Source organism: Ranitomeya variabilis, chromosome 4 (assembly GCF_051348905.1).
Source record: "Ranitomeya variabilis isolate aRanVar5 chromosome 4, aRanVar5.hap1, whole genome shotgun sequence".
NCBI classification, from domain to species: domain Eukaryota; kingdom Metazoa; phylum Chordata; class Amphibia; order Anura; family Dendrobatidae; genus Ranitomeya; species Ranitomeya variabilis.
This window is the reverse complement of record NC_135235.1, coordinates 500,193,400-500,217,320: the sequence shown is the minus strand read 5'-3', so window position 1 is coordinate 500,217,320 and position 23,921 is coordinate 500,193,400. Positions and strand designations below refer to the sequence as shown.

General features: G+C 38.0%; 1 protein-coding gene across 2 annotated transcripts in view; it reads right to left on the bottom strand.

The window, feature by feature from the left end:
• The window catches only part of WNK4 (WNK lysine deficient protein kinase 4), a 177,570-nt gene that overhangs the window by 53,007 nt on the left and 100,642 nt on the right, over nucleotides 1-23,921 (bottom strand). For both annotated transcript variants that reach the window (XM_077252009.1, XM_077252010.1), the window contains exons 2-4: nucleotides 8,055-8,227; nucleotides 7,213-7,433; nucleotides 6,715-6,872 (exon numbers count right to left, since the gene is read on the bottom strand). In XM_077252009.1, the coding sequence (XP_077108124.1) occupies nucleotides 6,715-6,872; nucleotides 7,213-7,433; nucleotides 8,055-8,227 (552 nt within the window). The remainder of the gene's footprint in view (nucleotides 1-6,714; nucleotides 6,873-7,212; nucleotides 7,434-8,054; nucleotides 8,228-23,921) is intronic.

Here is a 23,921-nt window from a genome sequence, read left to right as displayed (position 1 = left end):
GATGTAAGAGTGACCCAATCAAAGGTAATACAGATGGTAGTGTATCTGAAACAGGACCTCCTGAAAGAGTGTGGTTCAGGAGCTCCTCAGGGGTGGGCACCACTTTCATTTAGGAGGTTCTCAGTGGTGCGTGCCTCTAGCATTCAAGAGATCATCAAGGGTGGTCTCCAATTCTTGATTCTAATAAAGCTGTTTTGTATTTTCACAATATACGTCTTACGTATTTAATGACTTTATATTAGAAAGAGACCTGGGCAAGTAAAAACTGTTGTCTTTTTCTGCTGTGTTAATTCTTGAATTTTTGGTGGAATTTTTATTCCTCTTTTTGTGGCTTTGCTAATATATTAAAATGACAATATTGTATATAGGTATATATATCATTTTAGAGTTGTTCTGATATGGCCACTAGGTGGCGGTGTTTTATTGATATACCTCTATATGGCTTTTATTTATATTATCGGAACAATCCATGGGACACCTTCCATTTATCACATATACTGTATGGTTGTTCTAAAAAATCCATTATATTTTAATACAAAGCTACAAAACATAAGAAAAAAAGACCCATTCCCGTTAAGTGATTTAAAGCACAATGTCACGGCTAATGAATGCATCAAATAAAGTTGCCATAATTTCTTCTTTTGTGTCCTAATTACTGATTAAATCTCTGCCAGTAGAAGATTAAAAGATTATCTAAAGACTACTTAGAACTCTCCCAATGTTTTTCATTTTTCCCTTGGGTCTAAATTACTTCTTGTTACGGCAAAAGACAAATGTGCTGCCCATTATTCTACTCCCATATTCTTCGGAATGGCAGATTTAGGGCTTACCAGCAACATGAGACGGCACTACAGAGCACTTTCTGTGTCTGTGCCAGTTTCAGCAGCAATCAGCATTAGACCGGTCCTTACTGCTCTCGGAGCAGTACCAAGCAGACACACACGCATCCGCATTTTCTCCGAACTGCAGGCTATTAAGCTGATTGCATCAAAATATATAGGCTTGAAGTTTCCATCCCATTAATAAGTAATTACAGCCGTGCTCCAGGGTTAGTTTGTTTTGGAACGGACTCAGAGTATAAAAACTTGGTGTTTGCCAGAAAAACCCTTTCAATGCCAGGTTAGAAATTGAGATGAAGAACAAATGACTCCTTTAAGAAAAAAAAAATCTAGAATATATTGTAGTGTTGTCTGTGAAACAGAATAATGACTGAATAGGTAACGAGACAGAAGATCGACTCACAAATAAGGAAAAGACACTGTTTTCGGCACATATATCCTCCCATATTAATAATATAATGTATATTATTGAACTTGACCACAGTCTCTATCCTCTCTCCATTGAATTATACCAGAGTTGGGGATGGACAGCGAATTCGGTTTGTCTGGGTATGCTTTTTCTAATTAGCTGACATTCCTCTTGCTTGGTATGAACATGGCATACGTGGCCTACATACTCTTGTCTCCAATATTTGAGAAAAAAAGACAACGGCCTGGAGTAATACTCCATCTATGCCTAACACTGTCTACATGCCAGCAAGGCAAGCAGGCAAGGTACAGTGGCTCCAATTCAAAGCAATTTCACTACTAATTTGCTTTGAAAAGTCACAGAATATTGGTGCAACTTTGAGTTGCGCAAGATTTTTGCAACTTTTGGAGTTTTCACGCCACTTTCTCCTAGCTCAACCAAAATGGGTGGAACTGGGGCGCGATTCCACAGCTCATCGAATTCATGATGAGCTACGGTGCTCCTTACGCCAGAAACCTCTATAGACTAGAACAGAATTTTTGGAGTGGTGTACAGGAGCGTATGCCGCACACCTCTTCATGAATCAGGAGCATCTGACTCCACCACACCCCTCATCAGGACCAGTGAGAAAATCACGCAAAGGGCAGGTGCGATCTGATGTTTTGACCAAGGTCCAAAAAAAAAATTGCTGCAGGCTTGAGTTTGATCCGATATTTGGATCACAGTCGGACAAGCACGTCCATGAATGTGTTGAAACCTTTGGACCGAACTTGGATGACATCTGAGTGCAGTCCGAGTTCCAGGCCTCACAGAATGGAGAAGATGGAGACAGTTTTTTCTCCATCATCTCATCAACGTGAATTGGATCACACTGTGATCACATTGTGATCAAACTCTGAAAAGAGTTTGATGAGAGTGTCAATTGTATAGTTGTCCTAATTCTCTTGGATGAGAGAATCTATGATTTTAGTAAGTGTAGACTGCAGGTTGATCTAGAGACTTACAAATGGACACTATAACCCATTCACAGCTCTACTTCATAAGCTGTAAAATATGTATTAATTTTACAGCTGTTATCAAAGGTTTTAAAATGAATGGCCTGTCCTTAAGACAATTGAGGGTTACAGTGCTGAGTACAGAATAACAGCGGTAGTCCGCTTCTTTCTTTTACTTCACCTCCTTGGTCCCATTAGTAAAGAGTTGTCCAGAAGTGGACAATCCCTTTATTAATGTTAAGGATAAGATAAACTAAAATGGAGCTAGATTTCACATTTTTCTAAAATGCCAAGCAACAAGGATCTGTGCTTGAGAGATAATTGTTATCTGCTCTGCATATTGTATAATCAGATACCAGCATGGTCTCATACATTCATTAATGCAAGGTTAATAAAATCAGGCAGTGTGTAATCAGATAATAGCCATTGCTGCATCTGGCTTGGGATGAATTCTCCATGAAAACTGGCTTCGCTCTGCTCCACTAATCAAACTTATGTGCCTTGATTGTACAAAAGACATCTGATGGACTAAACATAAATCAATAACAAGATGGAACTGGAGACCTGGTGGATATGGAGGGCCACAAATTACAAGATTACAGGGGTCAGTAAAGGGTGAAATATTTCTGGAAATTATTCTGCTTAATGTAAGTAAAATTATCCATCATTCACTACTTATTAACCATCTTGCCTTTGAAAATGTCTTTAATTGGGTTGCCTTACAGCATCGCCTTTTTTCTTTCATAACCTGTAAATCAGAAGAGCGATGAAAATAATGGGATCCCTTCTGTAAAACAAAAACCCCTTATGTAAACCTCTACCGTACCCCTAATGTAAAATAATGGTAGGAAAAATAGCCGTAGTTCCCAGTGTGAGGCAGTGACTCATGTCACAAAGAGGGGTCGCTGTGTCTTCTACCCAGCTTGTGCATTCAGACGGATGAAGTCCATAGGTGTACATGGGAGTAACGGATTTCCGATCCGGGTTTTCCATGTGGCTGAAGGCCACAGGTTTGCGTGTGTTAAAAGCCCTGCAGTAAGGGGTATGGGTGTGTCAGGTGTGCGAGGTGCACGTCAGTGTCAGTCTGGTGTGTGCTGCTGTGCAGAGCAGAGGCCTGCAGAGCGCTGGCTAAGTGCATGGAGGCACAGGCCGGTGGAGCCAGCACCCAAGGCAGCTGAACAGCCTGGCACCCGCAGAGTATACAGCGATGCAAGTCATCCATGGTACTGGTCTCAGATGTGGACAGTCCTGTTCCTGGAGGTGGATGTCCTGTGCCCGAAGGAGTAGGATGTGGCCAGTCCTGTGCCCGGAGGTGGATGTCCTGTGCCCAAAAGAGGACTAGCATATGTAACGATTGCAAACAGGTAGATATGGTGCCCGGCTGCTATCTAGAGGATATCCTGGACTGTGTACGACTGTGTGAGTAAAGAGACTGTGATACAGCTATGCAGTACACCTACAAGAACTAGTCAGAGGAAGGCTGGTGTGTGTAGTGTCTGCAACATATGAGGCTGTGTGTATAGAGACTGTAATATGGCGTGCGGTCGCCCAGGGAAACTGGACAAGCGAAATCTGGCCTGTTTAGGGACCGCAATCTAAAGCCATATGATATGTTTTGCTATGAACTGGTGTAAACTGATAATATACACTGAAGTTATATGCATTTGTGTGAATTGGACTTTAATGCTGTGAGGAAACACATTAAAGAGACTTTTGTGTTGAGACTTTGTGGGTCACTGCCTCTTCACTGCATACGATGCTACTACAATCTTACACCAGTTATATCTGTAGAGCAGCCCGAGCATGCCTGGTCTTTCTCTGTGGACTTAAGTGAGAGTGTTAGGAATAGAAATGGTGATTTGGCTGTTTCTGGCAGCCCCATTCATGCCTCTATATGGATTAATTGGTTAAAAAAAGAAAAAAAACAAGGTGAAGAGGAACACCAGCAACTCAATGGCTTGATAAAATCAAAATAATGGAGGAGAAGACCCTGGTGGACCTATCTAGTAATAAATGACATGGATTCAAGCTTAACCCAATCCGTTCTGGGCTTGGACACTGGTTCTGGTACGGCCTAGATAACTGAGTAATGAAGGAGGAAATCATGCTCTATGAACTTTGAATAAAGAAAAATCTGTTCATAGAGCTAGATTTCATCCTTCATTATTGGACCTATCTAGGCTTTCATAAGATTGATCTTCCTACAGAGCACTCATCCATCAAGTTGCCATTTGCCAAGATCGAGCTGAAGGCTGTTAAACAACAAATAGCCACAAGAACCCACCAGTTTGTTTTGCTTGATGCCTAAGGTATTTGCAAAACCAGAAGCCAGCATCAAAAGTCAAAGGCTTAGAAATAAATAATGACTAAATGTTCTATAGTTAACTATACAGAAGAGGAGCTGGTATTGGACAGAAGGAGAGTTAGTTGATTGGTTGAGATCCACTTTTCAAAAAGTGGGAAAACCTTTTAAATGAATCAGGAAATATAGTTGCCCTAACGATTTGGTGGCCTCCAGAATTTTTTGCATTGTCCTGAAACAATTAGTCTTGTGGAAATTCTGCAGAGAACACTGGTGTTAATCTCTCAGTAGATCACTCCTATCTTTGGATGAAGGCAGACTGAATTGATATTTTGTTTTACTACAGATATGGCAGAAGGGAGAGGTTCCTGCTGCAGGCAGTTGTCTTATAGCGACATACATGACAGTGAGGAGAAGGAATGGGGGCATGACTGAGCTCTTGAGTCAAAAATAGAGGATTTCTTTATATATTTTTCAGTTTTAATTTTAATTTTAAATTAGGATAAAAATAGGATATGAAGGAGAAGATAATTGGAGGAATTGTTGGGAGATTTTCAGTGTTTAGTGTTCCTTTAAGGCTTAGTTTAAGCGGTTAACCCATGTCTCATTGATGGAATTATTTGAAGTGTGACTTTGTTGCTATATTTGTCTTTTGGGGTTTATTATCTCTGTAAATCTACCCTGACTTATTTGACTTTTTTCCTGTGACACAGCCAGCGAGCATCGGACTAGTTAGCTCTTACTTTGTATGAAGCAGCCATTCTCCTACCCTAGAACACTGTACACCATGGAGGGAACAAACCTTTCTTTCTCCCCTTATCTAAAATTCTTATCGAGTCTTAATTACATTTTCCACTAACAGTTTCATTAGACTCATACGGTGAAACCTTCCATCTGTGTGATGCAATAACCATAGCCACTCGCCACCAAACTTAGAGAACATTTCTCGTCCTATACACAGGGAAATAAAACATCCTTCATCCTAAGAAAGCACTATCTATAGTACTAACGGTATGTATTTACATTGCCCATATATCCTCGCTCTTGCCTGCCGCAGGCTACGCATGCAAATTACGCAGATAGTCCGCAGACAGAGTATATATATTACACAGCTCCAGTCACTAGAACAACATCAATACCAGCAAAAAATTCCTAACCTTGATTAATGGTCGATTATAGAAATTTTTATGTTGGATTTTTTTCATTCTAAATTTCGCACCCAATGTGCCCGAGGATGGATCAGTGTTGGTACTGTAATACGCAGCAGAATTTCCACCTGCCACTACTGTAAAACGTAGAAACCATGGAAAATGAAAATCTGCGCACCTAACTGGAGCGGCAAGTGGACATTTTTGTATTGTGGCTTTGTACAATGTTGGAATATCGCAATAATAGAAGACCATGGAGCTTTGCTGGTTCTCTGCATGGCTCAAATTTTATATAAGGAGGTTTTTTATGGGCCTAAGGCTCTGTACGGGAGGGATTCCGTGTGCTCCTTCTCTGCGTGCGAGGCCTGAGGATTAATATTACTGACACCTGTCATATGTATTTCTATAAACATATCAAATATCTAAAATTCTTCTGCAATACCTGAAGGGACAATTGAAAATACTTTCGGTAAGCAAAATTTAATAGGGAATATCTCCAGGAGACCACAACCACCAATAGAAGGTGGTTCAATACCCAGGTCTCTCACCATTAACTAAAGCCAAAGTTATTTTCAACAAAACTACGGGGGACGGCGGGATGCACCGACTAAACATAGGATACTATGGATAGCCAATGGTCCTCCTTTTCAAACAGCTGATGGGGCAAAGAGTCAGCACGGTCGGCATCTGCTAAGGATTTCTGGAATGTGAACTAGCTGAATATGACCAGTCTGACTGTATAAATGTTATCTATACATACATACTTATATATGTAACCAAATACAATGTGTGTAGTTCCCCTACCCTAAACTGCACATAGGTTTAGTGGATGTGGATGATTTGGTTTAATATTTTGATATGTGCTATATGTGATAATTATATGGATAATTTTATACAATAACATATTCTGAAACATACTTAATACTATTGTTTGAACTGCAATTTTGCTCCCAAATATTTCTCAAGGATTACAACATTTACGAGCACCTATATGTGAATATATCTGGTCATGGATACTCACTGAGGTCACCTTGCGGTATATTTGAGCAGCATTCTGGCATTCAGAATAGGGATATTCAGAGGTGGCCATCTCCAGCATGCACATGCCAAAGGCATAGACATCAACTGCTTCATCATACTTCTCTTCATACATCTCTGGGGCCATAAATTCTGGCGTGCCTGCGGATATTAAACACATTCAATTCATGTTTTAAGAAAAACTTTTAAGAGCAAATATTAATTTTTAATTATTTCAAATTACTGTTAACTTGCTCACAAGGCACATTCAAGCCCAGACTGGCAATCTGGAAATGTAGGTTTTTGCCAGTAATAATGATATAATGATATAATTTGAGATTATTAATGTACTTGTCTAGACAATGAATGTTTACCACGATGGGCAGTATAATCCGAGTCCGCCTACAAATACAGCTCTATTGTAATTCATTTAGTTAACAGGTGATCTAACTCCTCTTCTGCCGTCTTCTGAATCTGAAAACCTTAGCTCTTAATATTTTACCTATAACGCTCTTCGCAAAAGAAGCACTCTTTAACGTGGCAAGTCCCAGGTCACCAATTTTTACAAAGCCTGTGGGCCCCGTGATGAAGATGTTGTCACATTTAAGGTCACGGTGAATGATGGGAGGAGATCGGGTGTGGAGGAAGTGCAGGCCTTTCAGGATTTGACGGCTCCATCTTTGTAAAACCTTCAGTTTCATCTCCTTGAATCTCTTCAAGTAGCTAAAGTATCAACAGTAAGACAATTTTAGGAAGAATCAAGCTCATTTAGAAAAGAAGATAAGAAGAAAATTCTCTGAGCAAGAAAATCAGTTATGGAAAACACAAATTATGTGTAGGGTCAGGAGGCTTCATATTCTCATTGGACTACTCTGCTAATACCCTATTGTAAATGTAATATTACACATAAGTTGGATTATTCTATATTTACAATGGACAGAATTTGGGGCTTTTCTAGAAACGACTTATTAATATTACAAATAATTATTTGCAGCATTCTTAGGGTAGGCTATCAAGGCGTGATTATGGAGGAAAAATAAGGCTCCGTTGCAGTACCGAACACATTCACCCTTGTATGGACATATCTGTGCCAGGTTTTGCAGGTGCCACGGAGTTCCGGTTGGCTGCTGATCATTTGTCCTACCTATTGGCCGGAGTCCCAAGGTTAGACCACCCCCTTCCCAATCATACACTGAAGGCTAGGTCATCGACTGAAAATGACAGAAAACACTATAGAGAATGCAGTTTTCACTTTATATAAACTGAAAAGGTAAAACCCAAAGCTGTAAAAATACGTATACTTATCAGAATCAATGTAAGTGTAAAAAATAATGATATCCTTACGTCTTCAGCGTCCCAGAAGTCATGAGCTCGGTAACCAGGACTATGCATATCTGCCCTTTCACGATGGACTTCCAAGAGTCATAAAAGCGGACAATGTTTGGATGTTGTAGTCCTTTCAGCATCTCTACTTCTTCACTAAACCTCTGGCGCTCTGCTTTAGTCAGCTTTCTGGTCTGTATGAAAGGGAACAGAAAAAGAAAAACAAATCATTGTCATGTATCTATGATGGGCTCCTCAACAACATTTGAAGCCTAAAGCACCACCCCAACTTTTTTTTACTGCATTGCTGGAGTGGTGCCATTAATCTAAGTTCCCTGCACCTAGTCTCATACTTACCAGCCGCCATCTTCATCTTTTATCAGCGCAGATCCAGTTGACTTTTGCAGTTTGCCATAGACTTACATTGAGAACTTATGATGGTTATTTCTGACTTCTGGTCAGTCAAAAGTTGCGGTCACAAGATGGCGGCACAGGACCGGAGCGGCGCCGGAAACAGTTGAAAATGGCAGCTGATAAGTATAATACTAGCGTCAGGGAACTTAGACTTGTACCACTCCAGCGCTAAAATAGAAAACCGCTGGGGTGGTGCTTTACAGGACTTGTAATAAAATAATGTATTATACATACATATGGAAATCTAAAAGACAAAAACATGAGAATTAAGAACTATTCATATTATTTTTAGTTGTCTCTTAAATGTTCTAGAAGTATACCTTCACTTGTAAACTCTCTAAACTCCCTGCGATGACTTAACAACTATATAATCAATTATGTGACTCTGTGATGGGAACCCTGCATGTTCCAATTTACATATCTTTATGCTTCCCACTACATTTTTCATCAGGATGATATTTCCCACAGATAATTTGTCCTTGTTAATGATATAAACAACTTGCAGACGTCCCTTTAACACCAAGAGCTGCACATTTTGCAATTTGCAAGCACTCTACCTCACTCAGTGAGCCCAAGCCCAGAGACATCTGTCTCCATCATTAGCATGCTTAATTGTCTGTGAAGCCAGGCAGGCTTCACTATTTTTAACATACAGCTTTTTCCACCTTGTTATGTGAACATAATTTATTCTAGAAAGTCTGATTCTACAGAGAAAATAACATGTACTGGAAAAACGACAAAATATAGGATAGTGGTGTTTATGTATAAATGTTTTTATGTGACATAAAATATGTCAAACTTGTCAGAAATATTATACGTAAAGCGGATCTAATTTTTACATAGATATTTAGGCCCAATGAGGCTGGTGTACTTACTATGAAAATTATTGGCAGAACCTTTCGACATTTTATTACCTGCTAATAAAATGCTAATCTTTAATAAGAGCCCACCAGTGGATCTTCTTGCTCTGATTAACCTTTTAACCTCTAACCCAGCACAATAAATCTATACAGCATACTTCTCATTCCTGAAGTACTAAGAGAAATACAATACACTGACCTCATCTTGGATGCAAGATGCGTCCTCCTATCTGCCAACTGTCTTAATTTTGGCAGCATAATCCCGCGTACTGGACCTCAAGAGGTGGGGCTTATGTAAACCTCACCCAAGAATAGGAATTTGGGGGTGTTTCTAATGTGAAGCATAAATATATTGATTTGACTATTTTCATGTTGGTGAGTTTGCCACTGCTTTATTAAAACTTTAGAAGGAATATATAAGAATGTATTGAATAAGATCCTGTGTGGATAATGCTATTTTGAGAAATCAATCTTTTACAGTGGATCCAAAACTAGGACAGCCACGACTCATAATGAGTATCGCCTGGTTCATCAGATCCTTAACCCAAACATGACTACATTATATATACGTAGAGTAATTAGAGGCACAGATACATACATAGAGAAGTGAAGCCCTACCTAGTGCAGAGTTGCCCTTTTAGGTTGGAGTCACACCAAACGTATGAAAAATCAGTCCAAGTCTCCCTGCCGAGAGTCGCACAAGTGTTCTCCGTATGGTCATCCATGTGTAATGTGTTTGCAATGCGATGATGTGATTTTCTCACACCCATGTATCCGTATGACATGTGTATGGCTTTACATTTCTCATTGAATTTCCCCATTGAATTAAACTACTCAATGGGCTGAAATGAGGAAAATGTGTATTTGTCGCATGCTACACGGATGGTCCGTGTGGCATCCGAGGTTTTCTCACACCCCTAGGTTTGCATTGGCGAGTCTCGGACGATATACGCGTACAGTCGCAGCATGCTGCAATTTTACACGCATGTCGAATACGCCTGAGAAAAAATACGGTGATGTGAGCCGCCCCAAAGATTAACTCTGGTCCGAGTGCTATGCGTCCGTATTCGATGGTAGTGTGACGCCGGCCTTAACATAAAATTGGCAGCACTGTGGGAGTTTACAGTTATACTGTTCAGGTAGAATTAGGTTCTCTTCACAATGGTGTAACAAATTTAGTCAATCCATGATTGGAATGACCAAACCATTATAATACAAAATTATTAGTTATGATCATTTGAACATTTGAACAAGGTTTTTAGTGAATCCTTTTTCTGCCAAATGAGGATTAGGCATTGGTTGGTCAATAAGACACCAAATGCCTCCATACACATTAGTCAAAACTGTTACTATCGTCAGAATCCTCAGACTGTCAAATAAGTATGCAAGCCTCTTGACTTTCACATGATAGATGAGTAAGGAGGCTAACATACATATTAGACTATTGTCCAATAGTGCTGATATTGTCATGTTTGACCTTTTTCTGCCTAGTTAGGATCAGACACCGGTAGGCCAATATGACACTAAAGGCCTCCATACACATTAGCCTAAATTCGGCCAAACCGGTTAATATTGGAGGGATTGTCCAACAGTCTAATATGAAAGTGGACAACCTGATTTTCACACAATAAATGAGAGTCAAGAGGCCCACATATACATGAGACAGTCAGCCTAGAATGCTGATATTGTCATGTTTGTCCTTTTTCATTGATTGTCCAATAATACACTAAAGGCCTCCATACACATTATCCTAAAGTCTACCACAACCGACAATATCATTAGTATTGGCTAATAGTCCAATATGTACATGGGTCTCCTGACTCTCACACATTAGATGAGTCAGGAGGCCAACATACATATTATACTTTTGGCCAATGATGTTGATAGTGGCGGGTTTGGCCAACTTTAGGCTAATATGTATGAAGGCCTTTAGTGTCTTATTGGCCAACCAACGCCTAAGGTGTATTTTTACATCAGATTTAATATAGGAAGATGACAAATTATAAGGTGAAAAATAACTATAAAAATTAGCAGACTGAACTTGCTAAAATTAAAAAAAAATACTCCTAAATGTAAAAATGACAATATTATAGTATACATGTGTAAGAAAGACTTGTAGCTATTAAGAGGAAGCTATAATTAGCAGCCTATCTAACAGACTGAGCAGGTATAATTACTTTCACGTGTATCTTTTATAAAGGAGCTGATGGCCAGAAGGGCAATTTTTATTACATTACTGAGTTTTCCAAAGATTACAGTTTATAATTCTGTAAAATAATTAGCGCATAAAGAAGAAGATAATGACAGTTTAGTGCTGCCACATTGATTAAACTTGCAGGTAGTCTATGACATATAAAAGCTCATAAATCATGTCTGAGCATCTTATAACTCTGAATTATGAAGGCAGGAAGAGAGCTAATTATATAGCGCTAAATGTTGCACATGATGTTGGCACTGAGTTTGATCATACAATAAAGAATAATGAAGAGTATTAATGTAGTATCATAGGATTTACAAGATTTCCTAGTTATTCCGCACAACCTCACTTTCTCAGAGTAAAGTATGATCCACACCCTTTATAACAACATAATGTTCTAAATGTACATATAGACACAATAAGAAGCGAAACGGCATCTGTTCAACTCATAAAGTGCCACATGGAACCATAAGTGGCTCAAAGCCGGAGAAATCAAAGTGTCATTCTTGGGACCTTTTGATACTAAAGGCTCAAGTAGTCAAGATGTTATTGAGAAAAATGATCAGTAGATCAAGTTCCTACCATGATATGCACAATATCTTTAGGACCCTAATTTCTTTGGGTGAATGAATGACTACACATAAGTTTGGAGATATTCCAAATACCCCAAGATATTTTAATTACTATAACATGGAGGTGGGGTACAAAAAGAATTAGGACTTATTCCCCTTATCCTTCCCTTCCCTGTCATGACTGTCAGGACTGTAAACATCTCCCATGTCCATTGAGGGGCATGTACAGAGTAGGATAACTTTGTTGGTTCATAGGACTTACAGGGTGGGTGGATGAGGACAACCTGACTTGAGGCTCTTTCACTTCATAAGCCGTATAGTGGCCATTTGGTCTGCTTATATGGCGCTGTCATTCTTGGGTGGGAAAGTGTTGGATATTACCGTATGTCTAGCCTATGTCTAATTTTTGCAGAGACAAAGAAATACTTTCTCTCTTCCAGGAGGACATGCTGGTACTAAATAAAACACTACATAGAAATTTGGCTGTGAAAAAAAGTATTTTTGGACTCAAAATATCAACAAAACAACTGTTCTGTGCTGTATTCTGTTGGAACATTTTTCCATTTTATGCTGCCAAAGTCACTAAAAACTACATACTAGATTTCCACTAAGCTGACTTTCTACTTTTCACACTTGATTCATGCTCGCTTAATTGTTGGTAAAATTATCTACACATCACATCAATGAAAAATTAAATACAATTACGAATGGATTCTCTAGTGCTGAAGCAGAAGTGCAATTGGTGAAAACTGCAAGGTCCGCAATGTAGGCCCAAGACGTAAGGAGTCCCACTGTCACGTCCAAAGCATGTGCAATTGTATAGTATGATGAAATATTGGACTGAAAAGGGCCCATATATTGTTCTTTCTCAGGGGCCTCTTCTGTCTGTGTCCGCTCCTAATCTAGAGATCTGTTTAATGGAGCATTCTACTAGATTCCATATAAAGATTAAAGAAAAAATTATATGCTTCTATACAAATTCAAAGGCATACATAGTATGACATGGGGGACAAATCCAGGAACTGCAAAAAAATATGTTTTATATATAAAACACCACATTTATTTGGCTGTGGCTAAAAACAAAGAAAAAATGCCGAAAGTATAAAATAACATGGTAAACACCGGCCCTTCGCGTTTTGAGCCTTACAGGCAAAAAGACAGCTGACAGCACATCAGAAAAAAAGATGCACGCTCCAAGTCCACAGACCCAATTGGACGTAGTAACTCCAAAATAAAATATGGAACAGCATCCAGTCCAGATGAAAGATTGGAAAAAACTTTATTCCGCCATCATACAACGTTTCGACCAAATGGTCTTTATCAAGTATACCATACAGGCTCTTAGTCTTGATACAATATATATATTTTTTTCCACTATTTCTTCCATGGTTTCAGCTCAGTAGCCAGCCTGATCCCTCCGTGCACCGCGCCCTGCATCAATATATCTTCAACACCGGTGAGCTGATGAACTGCTCATTTTTCTCATACAGAGTATTACCCCATAGGTTTCTTTTTTAAATGCCTAAAATGACTCTTTATGGAGTAGAAATATAGCCATGTACATAGTCCCTAATACATGATAAAATCATATAGTCATCACTAACCTTACAATAGTAAAAAATGGGAGGACATTGCTCAACCTAGTCCGCCACTTACTCCTTGAAGTCAAAGTTGACTGACGTGAATATGAGCTCATTTCGGCCTTTGTTTTTCCTGCCAACATCATGTCTAACTTAACGTGATGTTAAACAATAGTGCAAAAACAACAATGCAACATCCCATTATCGTATAGAACCATAAAACTAATCTGAAACATACAGGATTAGTTCATCTTTGGAGCATATCACGTATCAGCATGGTAATAGTACAAAATAAGCTTCAGGTTTAACATATTCAGTAAGGAGAAAGCAAATAGAAAGTGTCGTTGTCTCTCTTTTATTGGCTATTCTGTCTTTAAATTATATAGGGAGTTGATAATTTACCTATATATTACAATCAGTCTCTTTCAGAATTTATCCTCCCCAAAACCCTTTGTCAATTGTCCAGTGCAATGAGGTAAGTTGCGACAAACGGGCTCTGTCAGCAGTAAGCAATGAAAGTTTCCAGTGCCTTGTTACACAACTCAACTACACAGGACGCATTGTGACAGTGTCCAAAACTATTGGAATACCCTGTTCTTTTGGAAAAAGGTATCAAGAGGCACATAGGTGACAGCCAGGAGCCAATATAGCTGCCAGGAGCCAACCAATGAAATCTTGTTTTGGGTACAATATTCTACTCTCACCGGTTCAATACATCATTTTCCATCAAAATTCCTGCCAAATCCTATAGCCCAGTACTGGAAGGAATAAAGGACTATGGAATAAAGGACTATGCATTCTTGCCAAAATGCTTGAGCAATTTAAAGGGAACCTGTCAACATGTTTTATATTGTCTTTTTAATTAATAGTACAAGTCTTGTGTAAGAATAATAAGAAATTGTTAGACACGCTAATTGGTCCATAACATAGCACATACTAAATAATGATTTATTGTGATCTCGTTTTAATTTATGAAACATGTTTTTATTATAGCACACAATTTTTCTTTGTTCCCATCTGGACAAACTGCAAACAGAAAATAGGATAGCCTATAATAATTAATAATCATTTTTATATCTATAGCGCCAACATATTCCACAGCAATTTACATTTCAGAGGGGACTTGTACAGACAATAAAGACATCACAGAGTAACACATAATTCAACAGATACCAAGAGGAGTGAGAGCTTACAATCTATGAAGAAATAGAAATAGCCTATAGGGGTAATAGGGTTTGAATGGTTCATCCCATCTATAAAGTAACGAGGTAGACAATCTGTATACAGAAAAGTCATTATTTCCTTTTAAAGGAGATAGTTTATCACTGATAATATTTTAGACATGGGCATATACTCAGGAGAGTAATAGATGTCATAAGATTAATGGACAACATGTGTCAATGAGTATTAGAAAAAGTCCAATTGGTAGCCATTCCTGATATTAACCATCTAACCAATATGAGAGATGAAAAGATGATATAACTTCCTTCCAACAACCTTCCATATATACAGTATGTCTCTACTGCCACAGGCTATACAGATATACAGCATAGATTTTCCATGGAGACTTGTCACTGTTGCCCAGGCATGTCTACAGCAGCAATTACCCTGGGAAATATTTTCAATTAGATATCATCATCTGAAGGTATATAAAGATAATTGGGTGTAATTATATGATGGGATGTATTTTGGGGCCATCATACTGTGTATGTGAGAGGGCTGGGAAGGACATCACACTATGTGGGGGACATCATACTGTGTGGGGGGACTATGTGGGACATCATATTATTTAGGGGACATCATACTGTGTGTGGGGGAGAACTGTTAGGACCATAAATAATACTGTTGGGAAGGAGACAGGGGGCATCATACTATGTGGGGGAAGCTGTTGATCAAGGTACAAGATGTGAATATCAAACAATAGGATTATGATTTATAAACTTTAGAAAAAGCGGTAAATTATATGCTTTTGATTTATTGTTACAGGTAAGAATACATGTTACAATAAGCCGCATTAAACATGTATTAGCAGTAGCAGCTAGTCAATAGACTATATTGTGCTCAATATTAAGCATCAAAATGAATATTAATACAAAACAATATTATGTTAATATGAATAATAATGTTGAACAGGAATAAGTTCAATCTATTGGTTCTGCCCTCCATAACAGTCACAATCTCTCATGTTGTCCCTCGGCAAAATAGATCCTTGCTCTAAAGTATTAATGGACATCCACAAAACTGTAGAGGCAATTTTTTTGTAAAAAAAAACTTGGCAAACCAAATTAACAATTTGGCAGCTCTCTCCAGCCAGCACCTACCTACCACTATTTTTTTCTATACAAGTTTTTATTAAATAGACGTAACACTCAGACAGTTTGATTGGGGGTACACAACTTCCACTGGAATTTGTTTTAGGTTTCCCTAGTATTAGGTAAGCATCTGACTACAAATAATTTTTAGATGGGGTGGGACTAGTTCTAAATAAAAAAAGATATAAATTCTTCTTCTCGATAGTTGGGAGGTAGATTTACAGTCACAATCTCTGTGAAGTGCTCTGGAATAATTGGCGCTAATAAATGAGTAAAATAAATAAATAAATCCTGCATCACATAGTAAAGTAATTGACTAAGGACACTGTTAGTATAACGTAAAACTCATGCAATATCTGCAAAGCGGATGTTAATTACTATGAAACTTGTAATCTCCAATAGAAAAAGCAAAGACTGTTCCAAATGGAGACTGTCACATAGTAAACAATGTCGCTGTGATCTGTTCATTGGCACCAAACTGAGAACATTGTGTCCCCTAGGCAAAAAAGCAAAGTAGTGTGGTGCCATGACCCACACCTATGCCAGAGACCATTAGGAGCCTACGAGAGTCCCAAGAGGATTGGAAAGATGGCAAAGATGAAAAAGGATAGCAATATTGTGCTCTAGCTAATCTTTCAGGATTAGTAAACTATGAGGAAGATTAAGCCATATCGTAACGACTTTGCTAAAAATATTCAGCAATGCATCTGGATGTAATTTCTTTTCCTTATTGAAAACAATTGTATAGTGCATTTTTTAATTAAGGGATAGGTAAATATGAGTTCTGAGAGTCAAAAACGATGTATGAAATAGCTACTAAGATTATGTTTCTCTGTACCTACCGGTAAATGCTACAGCATTTATAAAATTACACATTTTTGAATGGTCCACATTGGGTCTTGGGTCTAGATTTTAATCGTTGGCCAATGGGACAGAATCTATGCCAAGCTACCGGCTTTACTATTCTTCAAGTAAGTCTATTTAGCCAATAAAGACTTTTCTTTATAACTATATCTATTACATAATATATGAAATGATCCAGTTCATGAGGTCAATCCAAAGCTTTAAATACATTTTAATCTGTAAATTGAGCACCATTGATGTGACCTCCTGACATGTATCTATAGCATACTGAAAGATCATTTTTACCTGAATTTTTCCTTTCAATTAAGATCATATGATCAGTGCTATTGAGATATCTATAAATGATGATCTAATAAAGAAACTTGTGATACTAGTTGATCTGAAATCTTTGCTTTACAAACTGAAGCCAACCAGAACATAAAGAATTAAGAGAAGAACTTTATGTACTCAAATAAGGTTGCATCCGGGCACATGGTATGAGATGTGACACAGCCTGGTCAGTCTCCAGTTAGTACTAAATGTGTACAAAGTGCCTTAAGAACAAAGTTAATCTACGTGGAGCAAATTTTGGATTGTTCTCTCATTTAATACATTGGTAAATACAACATTTTCTCTCTAAGCCTTACCTCAACTCTAAGTCAACTGCCACGGAGTATGCCGAGATATACAGTACTGCTAATATATTATACCATCTGATCCTAAGTGTCACATTTATATAGATTACTCATTAAATCCTTCTATAGATGGAAAGATCTCAAATTTGCCCACTTTGAAGAATGGACAGCATAGAGGTCTATGAATTTCAATGGGTGTTAGGAGGCTCTTCTGCTCGAAACAGCCAATTGAAGGGTCATCAAGATTCCTGGGATTAAGTTAGAGAAGGGGGACCTTCATATGATAAACCATTAAATAAACAATATATACCTATGTGTAAGAAATTTAGTACTTCAAAATCTGTAAAGGCCCCATACCCATTAGAGTAAAGTCTTCCAAACCAGCAAATTTCATCATGACTGGCCAACCATCTGTTCCGGAAATGCTGCCGATCCTAGAGGATCGGAAATAAAAATTTAATCTGCCAATCATTTTGTATTCTCCTCTCTCTCATGAAAACACATGAATGTGCAGCCAACAGCTATGTCATGGGTATGGCCAGTTTAACTTCCTATTAAAAGTTTAATCATCTGTCCACTATATCAACCATGTATAGAATACCACTTTTACATTTGTGAATATTGATTATAATATTATCATCCACATCATGTTTTTTCTAGTTGGACTGTGTTATTGTTTGTAATCTCTTTATTTTGTCTTGGATATTCTGAAACATAGTCAATCTTCTCTGTCTTTCTCTTGCTCTCCAAAGTAGCTAAATTAACTTCTTACTGTCCAAATATGATTTGTAAGTAAACAGGGCTGATTTAGCACGTGGGAGAGGAGTTAATCGAAGAACAGAAATATACAGTAAGCAATTGGCTTCTGCAATAAAAGGAGATTTTATAGTGGCATGATAAACCTCTATCTCATGGGACAGTCATGCACAGAAATCCAGAAAGTGCCTGGTGAAACTGACTAAGTGAACACGGGATATAAAAGTCTTATGTACACTGCTAAGCACATGTAAAAAACATCAAATTCAGTTACATGAAATGATGAAAATGTAATAACAATAATTGAAATATGAGAAGTTTAGGAGTATTCTGGATTAAAAAAAAACATTGGGAGCTATAAAAGGAAATGTTATAAAGAAACATTACTCCCATGTTCAAACCCACGCATTTCCAGCACGGATGCACCAATGGTCTTTACTTGTCTTCACCCAGAAAAGGTGACCAACTATGTTAGATTTTATTGGTTATTGTCAGGTGTGATGATGGGACAAATGCAAAAAGTCATTGTGCCAAGTAACACCTCATTAGTAAAAATCAATCCAAGGTCACAGAATAAAATAGAAAGCAATCAATGATTTCTGGTTTTAACTAGTGCAAATATTCCGGTCAGGGTCTTCAGAGATTATCTGTGATCATTAAGTTTTTTGAAGGTGTTTCTCTTTTAACTCTAGTGCAGTTTTTTGATGACAGAGGTGAGTGGGCTGAGAAGAAAACTAAGGAAAGTAAAAAGGAATCATAACCACAGATGAGGATCATAGAAATGTTAGTATTTATATAAAGGGTTGAAAGGCTCCATAGACTTCAGACTAATGTCAGCTGAACCGAGAACTTCAGAAGAACTGGGCAACCATGTAATGTGTATTGGGACCTACTGTCAGGCAATTTCCAGGGATAGAAGGATCAAGCCTGTGGAATTAATCTGCCAGATTTTTTGTTCTCCCTGAGATAAGCCATCTCCAGAAGTGTCCAAGACTGGCCTAGTCCCATTTTCCAATTTTGCACACTCGAGCATACTGGCAGAATATCTGTTGTCCAAACAAGTATTCGTCCTACAGCTATTTAAGGTGTATGAAATGTGATTTTCTTTGATCAAATCATTCAAACCAATAGGAAAAAATGTCTTACTATACAGTGTATGCACAATGAATTAACTTGGCGATAGATGTATGCAAGAAAAATTTCACAATGTACACTTATATTTCTACTGCAATGTACAAAAAGAAAACAAAGAAGGATCTGTGCACGTATAGAGTAGTCATCAGTGTTGCAAAATGGTTCCTACAAATTGAAAGAAAGTCTTTTGTGTGAAATTTCAACGTGAGCTGTAATTAATGGATATTTCATGTTTCACTGTTCTGCGCACAGATTTAATTAAACCTTGAAGGTGATTCTGCCATGTGAGCGATGCTGGCATCAGACTATGCCCTGTGAAGCTTGCGTTTGGAAAGGGCGAGACCCAATGACTTTGTCCTTTTTTGTCTACTACAACAATCCCAAGTAGGAATTGTCAGTTTGCATTCATGGGGTTGTGGGAGGTAAAACTGATGCCTTCCCTCACCTGAGGCAAAATGATGAAAAAAGTCTTACAAGTTAATGTTTAGAAGTGTTTAGAGTAGCTAAAGATAACTTAGGAAAATCGCTGGTGGCAGAAGATAAGAAACACGTTGCCCAACTCATTTGACAGAACTGTGGCACGTTGTGAAATGAAGGATTATGTTTCATCTTTCATTTTCTCCATTTATTACATTCAAGAAATGTTCTCGCATGGTTAGAAAAGAGCAAAGGAAAATCAAAATGGCATGAAGACAAATAGAATAATAAATTACATGCGTTACAATATAACGCAAAGGAAAACCAAAAAAACGATGATCAAAAGGCCATATAATCTTGTAAAAAGCACAAAGTTTATTAAAGAGCTAAAAATACAGGCATAGAACCATGGTGTACAAAGAAAGGGGGCACAAACACACCCACTTCATACTAACACCCATAACAATGCATGGCCACGGGATTCATATGGCAAAGAGTAGATGGCACATATGTAAATTATCAAGGTGTATCCAGGGATGGACACAAACAATAGAAAAGTACAAAAGACTGCTCAAATACTAATACCCCCCTGGATGAAGCGCCCTAAGTATAACATATTATCCCTACACACCATGGCAAGTGGCACCACGGGTATTGGTGATACCTGCACCGCACTTTATATAGGTAATTTTACCGGACATTTATTATTATATTATGGTGTTCTCCAGCCTAGCTGGATATGGTGTGTAGGGATAATATGTTATACTTAGGGCGCTTCATCCAGGGGGGTATTAGTATTTGAGCAGTCTTTTGTACTTTTCTATTGTTTGTGTCCATCCCTGGATACGCCTTGATAATTTACATATGTGCCATCTACTCTTTGCCATATGAATCCCGTGGCCATGCATTGTTATGGGTGTTAGTATGTAGTGGGTGTGTTTGTGCCCCCTTTCTTTGTACACCATGGTTCTATGCCTGTATTTTTAGCTCTTTAATAAACTTTGTGCTTTTTACAAGATTATATGGCCTTTTGATCATCGTTTTTTTTGTTTTCTTTATATGATAGTTGGTGATAGGCTTTCAGTCCTATTATTGATAACATGGTATAGTTACATTTTATATGTTTATGAATTAACATCAGGTTGTTATATTTACCATGTTGTGTTGTCATATTTATCTCTAAATATAACGCAAAGGGCACGTTTATAAATGGATAAAAGAATATTGTGAATGTCAAGGTAAAAAGTATCAAAATGTTTTTGAGATAGAGATAATGCAATCTGGCAATAAGGCACTAAAGGATTTTGTTTTAGAGAGTGGATTATAAGTTGACCCTGAGCAACAGTGAAATCGCAGGTCTCGTGTACAGCCCAAAACCAGCTCATATGCATTGCTGAGAGGATTTACCTGCCCCAAACAGGCCAGAGTGAAATTCACCTGGGCTCGTGATGTTCAGATGTGCATGAGAGTAAGAAATAAAACAGTGTGATGTGAATGCTGCAAGTGACGTCATCCCCATCAATAAATGCAAGCGGGTTGGATTATAAAAGACTGAAGAGGTGCCGAGGCAGTTGCAAGCACATTGAACCCAGGTCCAATTTTTACATACTACGTGGGACAAAGATTAAAATATTTTATTTTAGGTAAAATCCTATTTTAGAAGAACACTGGAGTCCCAACATAGCATTGTGAGCCATTTATAACAGGGGAACCTGATACCATGCTCCGTTTCAGTAGAGTATGCATCACTCATGGCTCGGAAGGACTGCAGGGAATGCATTTACAATAATCAAAGAATCCTAATCCCATCACCCAATTCCCTAATTCAAAAATATGTTGTCTCTATAGACTAAAGATGGTCAAACTTGCTGATATTGGTTGAATAGGCCAACAATCTTATGTGTATGGAACCCTCCTGACTCTTTCCCGATAGATTTTGTTGGAAGAAAAAAAAATCTGCGGTGTTGGATTTCCAAATGCCCATCCTTGGAGATTAGCCGCTCCCAGAAGACCCTGGCATAACACAGGAACACTTTACGAGCAGAGTTTTGATGTGTACTGAGGAGGAGTTGAAGGAAAATAGATATCAGCCAAACTAATGATTGCCCAAAAGCTCTCTAATCTGTTTGGGGGTCTTATGACTAATTTGCAAATAGAATAACCTTCAAAAAGTCATCTTGGCCTTAATTGATTTCAACTAATATAATATTTTATGTAACTAGAAGAGTCACATAGTAGATTTCCAGCTGCTTGAGAAACAAAAGGATGAAGCAACCAAAAATAAACAGTTTGATATGCAAAATCTGAACCAAAATAAACATGCTCTGCAGGAGACCTCCTGAGTCCTCACACCCAGAACATTCTGAAGGTGGAAAACAGAACATTTGGGAAGTGATACAAGCTCCATATATGTGAGGAGTCATGTTGGCTCTGCTCTAAATCACATTTATATGATGGATATGCCACTTTTACACATTAGTACTAACAACAGGAACTAAACTTTACACCCGACATCAATCAAGTCTTATAAATTTATATGTAGACCTATCAATTCAGTATATGGGGATCATACGTTGGTGGTGTGAGAACTATAGCATTATAGTAATAATGTGTTTGATTAAGAATTGACTACACACAGCTGTCATTAAACTATAAACTCTTCTATCTGATACATTATCAACTTGTGGGCAGGTTGAGGCACTTTTTAATACATTTTTGGTGCAGCTCATCTGGCCTTTCGCACAAAACCTGTGAACAGTCATGTTCTTGCTGTTCAAGAACTGTTCCACTCTTTTTAAGCAGGTGGCTTCTCTTTATCAGAATTTTGCCTGCACTATAAGTGCTGGAATATATTTTTTTAACTATTACTATTAGTGATGGTGAGCGAATATACTCGTTATTCGAGATTTCTCGAGCACGCTCGGGGGTCCTCCGAGTATTTTTTAGTGCTCGGAGATTTAGTTTTCATCGCCGCAGCTGAATGATTTACATCTGTTAGCCAGCATATGTACATGGGGGGGTTACCTGGTTGCTAGGGAATCCCCACGTATAATCAAGCTGGCTAAGAGATGTAAATCATTCAGCTGAGGTGAGGAAAACTAAATCTCCGAGCACTAAAAAATACTCGGAGGTCACCCGAGTGTGCTCGAGAAATCTCGAGTAACGAGTATATTCGCTCATCACTAATTATTATCTGCTCTCTCCCTTCATCCCCCAGTGTTCACTCACTAATTTTAGTAAGAACTGTGCAATGCTTCTTTTCCACATGGTGGCGCTACAGGAAAATTACTGCAGAGTTTCTCCACAGATTTCAGTTGATCACTGGGATCCCTAAATGGAGGACACCCTTTAGCTTATGTCTAAGGGAACATTTTAGTAATAATTTCATGGCTTCATTAAGTACCCTCTCTTTGTCATTTCAATAATTTACTACAAAAATAAAAAATAAAAAACATTAAATACTTTAATTAAATTACAATAAAAAAAACAAATATTACAACACTATGAACTTCTAACTCGCATGTACTAGCTGTAACACAGTAAAGAAGCAAGCAAATGGCGTCACGATTCCTGATAAACAGGTATTAAAGAAACTATCAAGGATTTCCAAGAAACCGGCTGCGAAAATTGATTTTTTTTTACAGAATACTAGGAAAATAAAACAGTTTACATCAGGATTGGTCCGTTAACTATAAGTGATGTAAACACATATTGCTTCTTTATATATGATGAGCTGTACGCCTGTAATTGTGGCTTTTGTTAAAAATGTTCTTGAGCTGGTATTATCCAAAACATGCACATGTTCAATGAAGACTTGTGAAGATTGTGAGGCTCAAGGTACATTGTGACTCCGCCATATGATTACGGAATAAACCAAACAAAACTGTTACATAAAAATATCCATAATGCTCCATTTACGGACAAAGGCCAGAAATGCCCTTTTGGTGTCCATTGGAGTGCAATGTAAAATGCAGAAAATGCGTATGGTTGATGCATGCCGCAGTAGGCCACATAGTGACTCAGAAGAACTATACTACACTTCTAATGGGACTTATTTGATAATATTATTATTATTACGACTACTACATATTGGGATAGGATCTTGGAGATGAGAATAGATTGTACTTAGATACGGTAGATCTCTTTATTTTGGTTTGGTTGACTTATC